The following is a 17,029-nucleotide window of genomic DNA, read 5'->3' on the forward strand; positions in this document are numbered from 1 at the left end:
GAGAAACCAATTAATTATAAATGATGTTTTATCTATAAAAACCTAGGAATTTCTAAGTTCCAAAATAGACATTTTCTATGTCTGTAAATGAAGACTGGTCCAGTAACAGAGTACAAAATCATTTTATCTTTCTCATAATTCACAATAACTATTTACCCCTGTAAACCATTAATCATTCAACTAAAATAAGAAAATAAATTCGAATACCTTGATAACTATCACTAACAGGACCAGCTTGTTCCAGTCACTGGTTTTGTCCTTGCCTTCATTAAATTATTTGGTAGAGATCAAATGCCTCCCCCTGAGAATGTACATGCCTTGCCTCTGCTCCTTTCTACTTGTCATATAAGGAGTGGAGGAGATGTGCAATTAAAATATTTCTAAGCACTTTCACTGAAACACAATTAACCTCTGGGCTCTCGTCTCTCCATTTGGCACATAATCTGCCAGATCCTATCAAGGAAAAATTTCCTGAAGTCAGCCATTTAGTGGCATTGGCAATGTAATGTTTTGGGGAAGGAAAAGTACTCATCCACTTAGGAAAAGAGTTTTAAATAACTAACGGAAATTGATTCCCTCCCTTGGAAAAAGGCCCACAATCTGGCTGCAACTGCTTACAAGGACCCACTATTTTTTCAGCATTAAAGATGCTCCAGGAAGCTCATATGCTCCACATCATCTGTACTTTCTGCACAACCAGGCCCATCTTCTCTGTATCCGCAATGTTTATAAGTTCTCAGGATTCTCTGGGATTCACCTTTTGGGTGTTTTCCTACCATGTATCTATCATAAAAATTTTTGTGTGTGATGCATATGAAACACATTTCCTTTTAAGTAATTCCTTTCTGCTGCTTTATCCCAGAGGGCCTGTTCTTTCCCAACTTTCCTGACGTTATTGATCTTATTAATGTGTAGTTGTCCCTCCCTTTATCATAGTGCCTACTTTTTAGAAGAAATAAGTGATGCTGATTTAGCTAGTAAGTCTGCCTTATATTCATTAGTTCCCTATTTTTAACTGCCCCAATTAGATGTCTACTACTTTCTGTCCTAGAACAAGTTTTTAGAACAATAAAACTTTATGAACTAATTAATACAGAAAATTATCCCTCCTCCAAGTCATAATTTCTATCTGTAATAACACTGCATTTGCAGAGAGCTCTCTTAAATGGCATGACATGTTCTTATAAGAAAGTATTCAGGCTGGAAGGGTCTCATGAAGATATCATGTTTCCTCTCTCCCACCTGGTACAAACTGGCATAGGCTATTTTCACTGGAACCCCTTTCTGTTAACTTAAATATTTAAACTGGATCAGATCACATTTCTTTACTTCTGGGAGGGTCACAGAATTACTAATATAAATCCCTGGATATTATCTGGTCCCAGGTCACTTATTTTGAGTGGACAGGTCTCCTTAGTTATTCATTCAATAGACGAATGGCTGTTATTGAGTGCCTATTGTGTCAGGCAAAAGAGACACAAAAACTTACACATAAGAAAAAGAGAGGACACAAACTACTAATATCATAAATGAAAGAGGGGACATCACTCTAGAGCCGATGAACATTAAGAAGATAATCAAGGAACACTATGAATAACTCTATGCCCACAAATTTGATAACCTAAAGGAAGTGGACCATTCCTTGAAAGACACAATCTGCCAAAACTCACACACACAAAAAAACTATCTGAATAGGCTTATCTTTATGAACGAGTTGAATCAATAATTAAGAAACTTCCAAAACAGAAAGCACCAGGCCCAAGTGGGTTCACAGATGTTTCTACCAAAAGAAGAAATTATAGCAGCTCTCTTCCAGGAGATAACTACAGATGAAATACTTCTTAACTCGTTCTATGAGGTCAGAATTACCTTAATGCCAAAACTAGACAAAGATATTACAAGGAAAAAAATATATAGACTAGTCTCTCATAAATATAGATGTATAAAACCTCAACAAAACATTAGCAAATCAAATCCAACAATATAAAATAAGAATTATACACCACAACCAAGTAGGACTTATCTCAGTTATACAAAGCTGGTTCAACATTCAAAATTAGGCCAGGCACAGTGGCTCATGTCTGTAATCCCAGCACTTTCAAAGGCCAAGGCAGGCAGATCGTTGGGGTCAGGAGTTCAAGACCAGCCTGGCCAACATGGTGAAACCCCGTCTCTACTAAAAATACAAAAACAAAGTAGCAGGGCATGGTGGCATGCACCTGTAGTCCCAGCTACTTGCAAGGCTGAGACAGAATTGCTTCAACCTGTAAGGTGGAGGTTGCAGTGAGCTGAGCTTGTACCACTGCACTCCAGCCTAGATGACAGAGCGAGACACTGTCTCAAAAAAAAAAAAAAAAAAAAAAATCTCAATTAATGGATGTAATCCATCATGTCATCGGGCTAAGGAAGAATAATCAAAAGATCATATTGATACGGAAAAAAAAGGCTGACAGGTCAGGTGCGGTGGCTCACACCTGTAATCTCAGCACTTTGGGAGGCCGAGGCAGGTGGATCGAGGTCAGGAGTTCGAGACCAGCCTGACCAATATGGTGAAACCTCATCTATATTGAAAATACAAAAATTAGCTGGGCATGGTGGAGTGTGCCTGAAATCCCAGCTACTCAGGAGGCTGAGGCAGAGAATCACTTGAACCTGGGAGGCAGTGGTTGCAGTGAACCGAGATGATGTCATTGCACTCCAGCCTGGGCGACAGAGTGAGACTACGTCTCAAAAAATAAAAATAAAAAAGCAGCTGACAAAATCCAACACCCATTCGTGATTAAAATCTCAGTAAATCAGGAATAGAGAGAACTTCCTCACCTTGATAAAGAATCTCTACAAAAATCCTACAGCTAGCATCATATTTAATGGTGAGAAACTAGAAGCTTTCCCACTAAGATCAGGAGGAAGAGAAGAATATCTCCTCTCACCACTGCTTTTCAACATTATACTAGAAATACTGGTGAATTTAGTAAGGCAACAAAGGAAATAAAAGGTATACTGATTCGGCAGGAAGAAATGAAAGTATCTTTGATTAAAGATGTCTCTTCTACCCAATTTGATCTTTAGATTCAATGCAATCCCAGTAAAAAACCCAGCAAGTTATTTTGTACATATCTATAAACTAAATTTAATCTGAAGACGCAAAAGACCCAGAATAGCCAACATAATATTGAAGGAGAACAAAGTTGGAAGACTGACACTACCTGACTTACAGACTTACTATAAAGCTAGAATAATCATGGCAGTGTAGCACTGGCAAAAGACAAAAATAGATGAGTGGAAGAGAACACAGAGCCCAGAAATGGATCCACATAAATATAGTCAACTGATTTGACTGATACGGTTTGGATGCTTATCCCCTCCAAATCTCATGTTTAAATGTGATTCCCAATGTTGGAGGTGGGGCCTGGTGGGAAGTAATTGGATCATGGGGCAGATCCCACATGAATGGCTTAGCACTATCCCCTTGGTGATAAGTCAGTTCTTGCTCAGTTAGTTCACATGAGGTCTGTTTGTTTAAAAGAGTCTGGGACCTCCCTCCTCTCTCTCTTGCTCCCTTCCTCACCATGAGACACCACCTGCTCTCCCTTTGCCTTCCACCATGATTGTAAGCCTTCCTGAGGCCTCACCAGAAGCAAATGCTAGCACTGTGCTTCCTGTACAGCCTGCAGAACCATAAGCCAATTAAACATCTTTTCTTTATAAATTACCCAGCCTCGGGTATTTCTTTAGAGTAACGTAAAAACAGAGTAACACATTGACAAAGAAGCAGGCAATATAATGGAGAAAAGATGGTCTTTTCAAGAAATGGTGCTGGAACAACTGAACATCACATGCAAAAAAAAAAAAAACTAACAAAAAAAATGAATCTAGACATAGACCTTACACCTTGCACAAAAATTGATTCAAAATGGATCATATACCTAAAAGTAAAATGCAAAACTATCCAAGAAGATAACACAGGAGAAAAATCTAGATAACCTTGGGTTTAGCAATGACTTTTAGACATAACATCAAGGCATAATCCATAAAAGAAACATTTAATAAGCTGAACTTCACTAAAATTAAAAATCTCTGCTCTGCAAAAGACACTATCAAGAGGGTGAAAAGATAAACCACAGACCAGAAGAAAATATTTGCAAAAGATACATCTGACAAGAGAATGTTACCAAAAATATAGACAGAACTCAAACAATCAGAAAACTTTGCAAAAGACACTATCAACAGAGTGAAAAGATAAATCACAGACCAGAAGAAAATATTTGCAAAAGATACATCTGACAAGAGAATGTTACCAAAAATATAGACAGAACTCAAACAATCAGAAAACTTGATTTAAAAATGGGCTAAAGCCCTTAACAGGCATCTCACACACATACACACACAGAAATAGACAGATGGCAACAAAGCATATGAAAAGATGCTCAACACCATATGTCATCAGGGAAATGCAAATTACAATGAGATATCACTACACACCTATTAGAATGGCCAAAATCCAGAACCCTGACACCACCAAATGCTGGCAAGGACGTGGAGCAACAGGAATTCTCATTCTTTGCTGGCAGGAATGCAAAATAGTACAGCCACTTTGGAAGACAATTTGGCAGTTTCTCACAGAACTAAACATACTCTTAACATAGGATCCAGCAATCATGCTCCTTGGTATTTGCCCAAAGGAGTTGAAGACATGTCTACACAAAAATCTGTATACAATGTTTATAGCAGTTTTATTCACAATTGCCACAACTTGGAAGCAACCACGTCTTTCAGTAAGTGAATGGATTAAAAAAAGCTGTGGTATACACAATGAATTTTTCAATGCTAAAAAGTAAGCCATGAAAAGATATAGAGGAAACTTAAATGCATATTAACTAAGTGAGAACAATCTAAAACTTGTTCTACTAACAATCTACTACTATATGATTCCAATGATATGATATTCTGGAAATGGCAGAACTATGGAGATAGTAAAAAACATCAGTGGTTACCACGGGTTGGGGGCAGGAGGGCGGAAGGGATAAGCAGGCAGAGCACAGAGGATTTCTACTACAGTGAACACACTCTGTATGATACTACACTAGTGGATTCATGTCATTATACATTTGTCTAAACCCACAGAATGTACATCATGAGTGAACACTAATGTAAAACATTTGGTGATAACAATATGTCAAGGTAGGCTCACGAATTATAACAAATATAACACTTCGGTAGGGGATACTCATGATGGGGCAGTCTATCCATGTATGTGGCAGGATGGAGTATATGGGAAACCTCTGTTCTTCTCAATTTTGCTTGAACCTGAAACTGCTCAAAAAAAGTCTTAAAAAATAGTCTATCAAAAAAAAAAAAAAAAAAACTATACACACGAAGAGAGTTCCTCAGCCCAAAAATCTCACAACTGATTTATGTATACACTAAACCAGTAACTACCATGCAATCATTAACCCTAGCCCATAGGACTGCAGGCCACCCCTCCCTTCAACAGCTCCCTTCTTTTCAATTACTATAGTGAGTGTGGTGCATTTAAACTTCCTTTTTTGACCTCAGTGCCCCAAAGATGGAGCTTCAAGTCTCAGGGTTTTTTTTTCTTCTTATACATTGTAGCCAACAAGAGACACAAATCAGTGGGATTTAAACTCCATTTCTGATCTAGCTTTGTGTTTTAGGATACATGAGGCAGAGATGGCCAGCACACTCAGATTCTTTGGTCACAAAATTTCTAATTGATTTGCTGTGTTTCTGGCATCTTCAGACGTCTATAAAGGAAGGGCATGATGGTCAGCCTAAGGTGAAAGCAGGGGATATGGACAGGCATCCTGAGAATCAATCTATGCTGTAACTTGTCTGAAGCCCACAAAGTTCTCTCTGACCATCACATTGAAACAGAAATATCAATATCTTTACTTTTAACCAATTAGACAAGATTCTTTGGGGGCTGTAATGAATAAATCATTCTTTTCATCCCATTCCAATTGCTCCTGCTCTTTTTAGCTAATGTCTACCAAATTATTGTTTAAATAATATTACTTACTATTCAGCTACTTAGTTAATAAAGAACATATAGACCAAGAAAAGTACAGATCACTTTGTATTTATTACATTACTGAACTTTTTCAAATGACAGAATTCAACTCCAAAATAAAGTAATAAATGTCTATTAAATAATTATTCACTTGCATTTTTCTCTCCTAAAATTTTTAACACAGCAAAACATCTTAAAGACATGTGAATAGATTCAGTGCACTCTCAGTGGCTCACAATCATGAGGCAAATACCACATTTATCCGTAAAAATACAAGATAAACACATCAATATTTTAAAATATTGCTGACATAAAAGGAAAAAATAAAATACTACACTTTTACCACAATTATTTTGGTAGATGATAGAACGTTGTTTAAAATAATGCTCCTCTATAGGACACATGCTGTGCTTGGCATACTTGGCACGTTAGCAGTTGGTAACTGCTCAGCTTCCATCTGCAGTTTCTCTAGCAGGACCCTTACTCAGGCCCACTTTCAAACCCTGAGCTCTGATCTGCCTGCCTCCACAGGGACTATTCTGGTACCCTTCCTCCTCCATCTACTCTTAAGACTTTTCTGTCTTCCCTTCTATTCCCCCAGATTCACACTTGCTGCCATCTCCATTTTCAGCAAAGATGCCTGGCACAAAACTCACAAAGCAGAGCATCTCCTCCATAGCTCTTACCCCAGATGTTGTCCCTTCACTGACTAAATTATAACTATTAGGTAAAGAGAATGAGTCTACCCACAAAAATAAATTAGGCCGGGCACAGTGACTCATGCCTGTAATCCCAGCACTTTGGGAGGCTGAGGCGGGCAGATCACCTAAGGTCGGGAGTTCGAGACCAGCCTGACCAACATGGAGAAACCCCATCTCTACTAAAAATACAAAAAAATTAGCTGGGTGTGGTGGCGCATGCCTGTAATCCCAGCTACTAGGGAAGCTGAGGCAGGAGAATCACTTGAACCTGGGAGGCGGAGGTTGCAGTGAGCCAAGATTGCACCATTGCACTCCAGCCTGGGCAACAAGAGTGAAACTCCATCTCAAAAAAAACAAAACAAAACAAAACAAAACTCCCTACTTTATATCACATCTCCTGCAATGCAAAAATAAAGGCTGGTGTGATGCCTGATTTACAACTTAAAACATTCAATGAGTTTAGACAGAATATATACTGCTCTGAAGTTCCTTAAAATCTATTCTTCTATTATTGTTGTTTGTTTCTAAAATCATAAAAATATAAAAACTGTAAACATTCTACTAAACATTTCAGTAGAAACCCTGTTACCCTACTTTTTATTTAGTAGGTCAGAAAGAACAAAAGTGACACCACGTTCCTTTGGGCAGACCCAAAATCATGCTCCCAGCCCTAAATCTACCATTACATGTCTCCCATCCATTAGGCAGCTCTGTATGCCAAGCATGTCTCTCACGACAACTGCAGCTACCACTCATGAATACACCCTGTAACCAAGCAGCAGATCTCCCTGGTAGTTGTCCATGTGCTCTCAGCATCTTACCTACTGCTCCACACTCGACCTAGCCTCAGTAACTAGGCAAACATAGGGAAGTAAGGACACAAAAAACTGGAGCACCTTCTTTGTGACACGCTGCATTCCTTTGCAAAGTGAGAAGGCACTTCCTCTCTGTCAGAGTCACAGCAGAATTAGGTAAGGGGTGAGGGATGCTGCTGACAGAGGTAGGAATAAGGAGGGAGCTGATAAGGCTAGCTACCAGTGTTCACCGCACCCCTGGAGTCAGCACCCTCCTTTCATCATGACACTGCTGAGAGCCTGGGGATGAATCTGATCTATTCAAAAGGAGGAACCTATTATGCAAGAAATTCCAGTCACTTATTACTCTTGTAGCAAGGTTTCACGGTATGTTTTTAAAAGAATAAAAGTAACAAGATGTTATATATTTTTTAACGAATAACTTAAAAATTGAGAAAGAAAATACTGCTTTTATTTTTAGGGAAGAATACTCTTGACACAAATGACTAATGAAATCTATTAGCTCTGGGGAATCCCCTTAGCTTCTGTATCAGCCACGATTAATGAGATAAACCTAAAATCAGAGTTCCTGACCTGGGTGATTAACAGTACCAATTAACCAGAGTATTAACTGCAATGACTTAAAATAGTCTCCATGGTGAAGTGTCAGAAAAGGTGAAATAATATTTTCCACAGCACCATAAGATTTTATAAAATACTATTTCAGTTAATGTACAACCTCAAGATTTTGGTCCATCATTCATATATAGGCTTAACCTCTTTTACTGATAATAGTTCTGACAGAGGCCACACAGGCATAACTATAACATGAAAATGATATATTTTACTGAAAAACCTGTATGTTATACTTAGACAGTCTCTGCTTCAGCTATATCCATTGAGTACTAGTGGATTCAAAGGCCAGGAAAAGATCGTTTTGCCATTTATACTCTAATCACAAATTTTAATTTGCCAAAAGGATCTAAATGGTAACCGACTAAAATATTTGGGTAACTAAAAAGCCATTTTTGTATCTGTTTGCTTTGTTACTGTGTGCTCTTATGGGTTTTGTTTCTATATGATATTTTGAAAATGGCTCTGAGTTTTCAAAATAAGAATAGAGTGATTTACTTTGAATTTTAAAATAAATCCAAGTGGAAAACAGACAAATTTTATAGCCAAATTATCTGGAATTATGTGTAACAGTTATCTATAATAAAAAATATACCACAGATTGGATCCCCTCAATATCCAGCATGCTCATGGATCTCCTACAACTGTTAGTGTGTGCTATGCCAACTTAGTTCAACACTGATCTAAGCCAAACATAATCGAAAGTATTGACTTGCCTACCAAAAAACATAACTGCATTCCAAAGCCAAATATGAATTAAGTTTGAGATTATCAATTTCATGTCTCCCTTTCATTTAATGCAGAAAACTGAGACTTGGCTTTATTAAAAATTAGCTAGCACTAGAGTAAACGTGCTATAAAATTATTTATAACAAAATAAATATTTTCAGTCCCTCTACACACTAAGTGATATATAAATCATTAGCAGTTTATAACATTAGCTTAGGTCACTTTTTGAGGAACCTAAACATACTGTACAATCCTGAGTTAAAAGTTAGGGATACAGTTTTGGGGATCCTTCTTGACCAGGAATCATAAAGAAAACATATAAACCACACTTGTAATAATCCCCATTTTCATCAGACGTACCATGAGTTCTTTTTACTTTGGTAAATAAGTTTATCTATGTAAACCATTGATCTTGATGGAGAAAAATTTAGCAGAGCTTCTGCTAGGATCCCTCCATCACCTTTTGACACTGATACAGTAAATAATCAGGAAGAGTAGAGCAGGAGGATCTGAACCACAGGGCTAATACATCTGCATAAACTCGGCAATGCAGTAAGCAGGGGATGGATGGGAGCAGCTGACAGGCCAATAGCCCTTCATTGCCTACAACAAAACAAAAGTGAAAAATGATTTAATGCAAAAGGACTTAAACAGACATTTCTCCAAGAAAATACACAAATGGCTAATAAGCACATGAAAAGATACCCAGTATCACTAATCACCAAGGAAACTGCAAATTGAAACCACAATGAGATACTATGCTTCATACCCATTAGGATGGCTAATATTAAAGAAAAAAAACAGGTAATAACAAGTGTTGATGAAGATATGGAGAAACTAGAACCCCAGTACATTGCTGGTGGGAATATAAAATGATGCAGTTGCTGTGAAAATGCTATGGTGGTTTCTCAAAAAATTAAATCTAGGCCAGGCACAGTAGTTCATGCCTGTAATCCCAGCACTTTGGGAGGCTGAGGCAGGCAGATTACTTAAGCTCAGGAGTTCTAGACCTGGCTGGGCAATATGGTGAAACCCCGTCTCTACTAAAAAATACAAAAAATTAGCTGAGCATGGTGCCACACACGAGTAATCCCAGCTACTCGGGAGGCTGAGGCATAAGAATAGCTTGCATGGAAGGTGGAGGTTGCAGTGAGCTCAGATCGCACACTGCACTAAAGCATGGGCAACAAAGTGAGCCTCTGTGTCAAAAAAAAAAAAAAAAATCTATAATTATCATGTATATAATCTACTAATTCTACTTCTGGGTATATAACCAAATAAAGAACAGAAAGTAGGGACACAAACAGGTATTTGTATAACCCTGTTCATAGCAGCATTACTCACAATAGCCAAAAGATGGAAGTAACCCAAGTATCCATTTACAGATGAATGGATAAACAATATGTATCACATTAAAATTCAGACACATTCTACAATATGGATCAACCTTTAAGATATTATGCTCAGTGAAATAAGCCAGATATAAAAGGACGAGTATTGTATGATTCCACATTATATAAGGTACCTAACATAGTCAAGTTCATAGAGACAAGAGGTAAAATGGTAGTTGCCAAGAGGTAGAGAGGAAGGGGAAAGGCTGAGTTAGTGTTTAATGGGTATAATGTTCCAGCTGAGGAAGATAAAAAAGTTCTGAAGACAGATGATGGTGATAGTTGCACAACAGTGTATATATACTTAATGCCATTTAACTACATGTTTAAAAATTGTTAAAATGGTATATTTTATATATGTGTATTTTCCAATAAAAAATTATTTAATACAGTCTGAAAAGTACATTCATCGGAAAGACAGTCATAATAGGAAATAAAGCTCTAAGAAATCTGATACTTGTAAGAGTTAATTTGTGCTCCAATTATAAGAAAGCTCCTATAAACACAGAATAGCCTTTTCATAACTCTACAAACCTATAATTTCAATAATATGGAGTCTTAGTTTCTGTTGCAGAGTCTTTAGTGCAAAAGGAAGTGCAGCTTGAGATTCTGACATTTTTACATTTTGTTTCACATCATTGGCGAAGGATAACCAGAGTTTCCCAAAGTCTTCACTTGAGATTTTTAATGGTCTGAAAATAATTTTTAAAATTAGATATATGTCAAAAACAGTGAAATGATTCTAAATAAACAAATTTCAAATGCCTCATGAGAATAAAACATAATCATTGTAAATTTGGGTCCCATAAGATTTATGTCTTTAAAGCAAATACGCTAAAAATGGTTAGTATCATCCTCCAACCTGATGAAAATACTGAAAGCAGGTATATTATTAAATTTAAAATATCATTTCAATAAATTACTCAGTTCTCTCTCTTTCTACTAGTCATTCCAGTAAGATTTTACCAAGTAATTTCATAAACCATTCAAATATAATACAGAACTTTTCTTTCATATCTACTTTGAATTTGGGGATAATGGGATACTCTATCAAAGCTATGAAAAAGAACATGAATACAAAGATCTAGCACCCTAAGTAAATTAGACCAAAAGAAAGAACTTTAACAAATACATTTTTTAAATAGTTCAGGAGACTAAAGATCAAATAGTTAAAACTGGATATATCTGGGGATAGGATTACAAAGAACTTTTATATTCTACTTATATTTTTCTGTAGCATTTAAGTTTTATAATAAGTATCTATTGATTTGATAATCAAGAAAGATATCTTAAAAATACAGAGGACTTTATTAATACACACAGAACGACGGTCCGTGTTAAATATACTGTGATTCTTCTGATTACTAAGGTTCGCCACAGGATACACCTCCACAATCACACAACGTAAGTTTTTTGAAGGCTGGATTTTATCCTATCAGCACCACAGGCATACAGTACTCTAATAGACTGACAGTTATGTTATTACTAAAAGACTTTAAAGAATGGGCAAAGCTGGGCATGGTAGCCCTTGCCCCTAATCCCAGCAGTTTGGGAGGCCAAGGCAGACAGATTGCTTGAGCCCAAGAGTTTGAGACTAGCCTCAGCAACATGGCAAAACTCTGTCTCTACAAAAAACACAAAAATTAGCTGGCATGGTGGCACATTCCTGTAGTCCCAGCTACTCAGGAGCCTGAGGTGGGAGGATCACTTGAGCCTGGGAGGTCAAGGCTGCAGTGAACCATAGTGTGGCACTGCACTCCAGCCTGGGTGACACAGCAAGACCCTGTCTCAAAAAAAAAAAAAAAGAATGATGAACAAAAGTTAGAGCATTGTATTGTAACAGAAGTGACATGTGGAGGTTAAGAATATATATAGAGATATTCATTGGTATTCTGCATTCTGGGTTCAGGCAGCCTTCATATTTTTAATGTTCAAAAACAGTACATTTATAAAACAAAATTAGAGCAGGTAAGATATTGTTTTCAATTATTTTGGTAACACTGCACGGTGCCTAGTATAATGGCAAAAACTGCATGTTTAATAAAAGTTTAATAACTATGTCGAGCAATTTTCTTACATTTCTCTAAAGCTTAACAAACAGATTTTATGAAATAATTGAATAAAATACAAACGAGAGAAACTTTTAAAAGCCATGCAGAATCTTTGGAGTTATTTAGTTTAAATAATACTTTTTCTCACAAGTTTTTCCAGGTCACCAACTCCAACCTAAATCAGGTCTCTCACTATAATCCCTCATTGTACCACTTATTTTCTCTTCATAGCACAATTCATAATTACATACGTATGTATGTAATTGCACCACGTCTCCTCCATAGACTAGAAATTCCTCTAAGGTAGGAACTGTGTGTAGTTTTTAACTGTTACACTCCCTAGCACCCAGCATAGTGCCTCCATGCACAAAAGAGGTCTAAAAAATAGTTGGTGAATGAACAACTTGAATTAACATTTCACAAAACATTTACCTAATGAAATCTAATAGTGATAAGTTTACAGAAAATTCCAGCTGAGCAGAATGAGCATCCATCATATGATAACTAATAAAACCAGAAAGAATTTCTTCTGTAAAAGGTTTTTCTATCTGCACACTATATTGAAAGCTTTTGGTACTTTCTGCTTCCATTACAGGCAAACAGCATCCAGGTTGCTCAGTGACCTGCAAATAAAAGTAATAAAAGTGTTGAAGAAGGAAGGGATCAATACAGACTATTATATGACTACCAATTTTCTATTTAAGTGGTACAAATCATACTAATGCGGGAAGTTAATAACAAACTACATTATGAAGATGACTGACAATTTCACTTGAGAAAAATTCACTAGAACAGATAATGAAATAATAATTGTACACAGGTCAAAATTATGTTAACAAATGGCATTACAGTTAAAACTCTGTAAATGTCCTGGCTCGCCCTAGGTTTTTAAAGATAGGAGAGTTTTAAAATAATTTTTAAAAGAATTTAAATATAAATACAAATACAGGTGTCATCTATTCTCATTCTCTACCCTCAAGCTCTGGTGGTAGAGTTAAAGCAACTGGGAAGGGTTTGGTCTGTTTTTTTAAGTTCCACAGGTTATTTTTTTATTTTTTATTTTTTGAGATGGAGTCTCACTCTGTCACCCAGGCTGGAGTCCAATGGTGCAATCTTGGCTCACTGCAACCTCCACCTCCCAGGTTCAAGTGATTCTCCTGCCTTAGCCTCCTAAGTAGCTAGGATTACAGGTGTGCACCACCACGCCCAGCTAATTTTTGTATTTTTGTATTCACCATGTTGGTCAAGCTGGTCTCAAACTCCTGACCTCGTGATCTGCCCACCTCAGCTTCCCAAAGTGCTGCGATTACAGGTGTCAGCCACCGCGCCCGGCCCAACAGGTGATTGTAAAGCACATCTAGTATCAGGAACTTTTGCTCTGGTCAGTGGCGCAGACAATATCCCATTCAACACATTCTAGCTCATAGAAGAAACTGGGCCAGTTTTGTGGAAGATAAATATACTAGTCAAATCTCATTACAACTCCACCAAGGACATCCATACAATAATGCAATTAAACATACTTCCAGCAATCACAATGGCAATCTGTCAGAGCTAGGGAAGAAAGAGAACTGATGTCTGAGCACTCAGTATATAAAAATAAATTGGTGACAGAAAGAAGTAAACAGTATACACATCTATTCTTCAATATCCTTACTCCTTAATCTTCCACTTTGCTAAATAATTTGAGAATTTCGTTTTAGTGTTTATGACAAAAGTGAACCAGACATTTAAAGAGCGCAGGAAAAGAGAACACAAAATACACACTGAAAATAAAACAATAATACCTTTAAATTTTACCTTGAAATTTTCCGCAGGAAAAATTTCTAGGTTAGCACTTTTCAATTCCAAACCACTCTTATTAGTGACTGACCAGACCATCAATAAACAATCATCTTTCCAAATTTTATAAGAAGACACTGATATGGTTTCATTATTACAGATTTCCATAGCATTTGAGTGTATGTATTCAGTAGTTTCTTCCAAAAAAGATGAAGCTAAAGAGCTTTCCTTGGCAACTGAGGCTGCAGTAGATTGAGGAGGGTGAAAAATTTCCATGCTGTTATCAGCAAACAATGAAGGTGTAGACAGACTGCAATTTGAGAATTTCTCAACCAAGGGCAGTTCTGTGAGTGACTCAGAATCCAAAAGTTCCGAATTGAGAGAAAATGTCTTTAATTCTTTGTCTCCTCTATCGTGCAAAGTATTCAAGTAATAGTCATCTTCATATGCCACATTTGACAAAGAACTAAAGGAAGAACAGGTCATATTATGAGTACTGGTTGTTTCGCCACTTTTAGCTTCCTTGACTTTTGATTTCCTTCTGAACTTGTGAGAGACAGTATCTGCTTTTCCCAGCTGCAAAAATAAAACATCATAATATAAAAAGAAATCATTCTACTAGTCATGAGTTTTAAACATTCATCTATAATTTCAACTTGGCAATATAACAATTTGCTGAGGTTCTAACTACAAAGAATAAATTTGCAAAGAATCAGAAATAAATAAAATGTTAAACCCTAAAATTCTGACAGCTATGTAACTTTGAACTATTAGCTAAATCTTGTTTCTCATTTAAAAACGCATGAAATCAGAAAAAGAAATAAGGTCAAAAAGTCAGTCATGAACAAAAAACTTGTTAGATTTCAGAATACTAGCATATAGAACTGAACAAATTAAAAAACAGTGAGAAAACTAGCCATTTTTTGAGTTGCCATAGTTGTTCTGTATAAGCCTAAGTTACTCTTGAATGCAGGGATGACCCAACCTCGTTTTAGTCATCTATAATAATCATGATTTCGTGGCCTGTGAGTTAGTAAGCAGGAAAGAAAGAAAAACTGATTTTATCTCAAGAATTAACTGGCAGCAGCTGACTGGAACACTCAGCAGGAAAGAATTCAATAACTGACTAGTGATGTTTGCCACACATTCAGGAGACAGAATGGCAAACTTGTCATTGTTGGTCTAAACTTTCTGAAGAATGTTCTGTGAATCTATGTAAGAGGAGTGATGGTTCAAGTGTTCCCTTGCCTCACAAAGTTCTATTTAGAATCAGTGCAGCAGACTGGCACTACTCTCCACCTCCACCCCCCGGGGTGCTTTGACAGTACACAGCATCCTTTACATGATTCTAGTTGACCAGAATTCTAGTTCCCTTTTCATATCTTCTCTGTCACTCTCCTCAAGTCCCAACACCTTCTTCCAACTCTGAACAGATGATTTTTGTCTCTTACCTCCAATTCAGAAGTCACCAAACAAGAACTAACATTTTATTAACACAAAAACAAGGGGGCACAAAAACTACTGTAGTTATTTTCAATAGTTACTAATAACTGTTAAATAGTAGTTATTTTCAGTAGTTATGGGACTCAAGTTAGATGTATATTAGAGAGCAGGCATGGTGGCTCACATCTGTAATCCCAGTACTTTGGGAGGCTGAGGCAGGTGGATCACTTGAGGCCAGGAGTTCGAGACCAGCTTGGCCAACATGGTGAAACCCCGTCTCTACCAAAAAAAAAAAAAAAATTAGCCAGGTGTGGTGGCGCATGCCTGTAATCCCAGTTACTCAGGAGACTTAAGTGGGAGAATTGCTTGAACCTGGGAGGCAAAGGTTGCAGTGAGCTGAGATTGTGACAATGCACTCCAGCCTGGGCAATACAGCAAGATTCTGTCTTAAAAAAAAAACGAAAAAAAAAAAAAAAAAAACAGATGTATATTAGACTGCTTGTTACTGTCCCCTGGGTCACCGATGCTCTCTGCATTTTTTTTTTTTTTTTTTGGTCTATGTTTCATTTTGGATAATTTCTATTACTTTGTCTTCAAGCTTAATGATCTTTTCTTCTGCACTGTCAATCTGCTAGTATTCAGAAGCTATACAGGCCAGAAGACACTGTAGCGACATCTTTGTTTAAATGCTTGAAGAAAAGAAACAGTTTAGCACAGCATACTCAGAAAAAAAAAGTCTTAAAAATGAAGGTGAGGCCGGGCATGGTGGCTCACACCTGTAATCCTAGCACTTTGGGAGCCCAAGGGAGGAGAATCACTTGAAGTCGGGAGTTTGAGATCAACCTGGCCAACATGGTGAAGCCCCGTCTCTACTAAAAATACAAAAATTAGCTGGACTTGGTGGCACATGCCTGTAATCCCAGCTACTGGGGAGGCTGAGACAGGAGAATTGCTTGAACCTGAGAGGCAGAGGTTGCGGTGAGCCAAGATTATGCCATTGCACTCCAACCTGGGTAACAGAGTAAGACTGTCTCAAAAAAAAAGGTGAAATAAGAAGCCAAAGGTGAAAAAAAATAATAAATCTTGGCCTTTCTAAAGTGATGTAAAAAATTAATTCAAAATGGATCACAGACCTAAAAATAAAAGCTAGTTAAAATGAAATACATCAATAGAATCTTGATGTATGTAACTGAGAACGCTAACGTAAGAAAAATCAGCAGGGAACAGGATTCCTGGAGAAAAACAGCCACCCAAAATGAGGCATGACACAGAAGGAGCACATTCAGTTACTCCCAATCGTGTCTGCTTTGCCCCAGTATCAGAGGAAGGGTCGGGGCTGAGAAGTGAGAGGATACATGCTAATTTTATGTCATCATTAACTGTTCCTCCTTCTTTATGACGCATCTACGTTACAACACAATTCCTCACAGAATTTAGGGTCTCATAAAACAGAAAAATACACTGCTTTTTCTAC

General features: G+C 37.2%; 1 protein-coding gene across 1 annotated transcript in view; it reads right to left on the reverse strand.

The window, feature by feature from the left end:
* Positions 1-6,086: 6,086 nt before the first annotated feature.
* Positions 6,087-17,029, reverse strand: part of AP4E1 (adaptor-related protein complex 4, epsilon 1 subunit) — a 95,908-nt gene continuing 84,965 nt past the window's right edge. Inside the window, exons 18-21 of the mRNA XM_011995751.1 lie at positions 14,131-14,688; positions 12,763-12,953; positions 10,814-10,971; positions 6,087-9,491 (exon numbers count right to left, since the gene is read on the reverse strand). Of these exons, the coding sequence (XP_011851141.1) occupies positions 9,331-9,491; positions 10,814-10,971; positions 12,763-12,953; positions 14,131-14,688 (1,068 nt within the window). The 3' untranslated portion in view covers positions 6,087-9,330. The remainder of the gene's footprint in view (positions 9,492-10,813; positions 10,972-12,762; positions 12,954-14,130; positions 14,689-17,029) is intronic.

Source organism: Mandrillus leucophaeus, unplaced genomic scaffold (genome assembly GCF_000951045.1).
Source record: "Mandrillus leucophaeus isolate KB7577 unplaced genomic scaffold, Mleu.le_1.0 Scaffold497, whole genome shotgun sequence".
Classification (NCBI taxonomy): Eukaryota; Metazoa; Chordata; class Mammalia; order Primates; family Cercopithecidae; genus Mandrillus; species Mandrillus leucophaeus.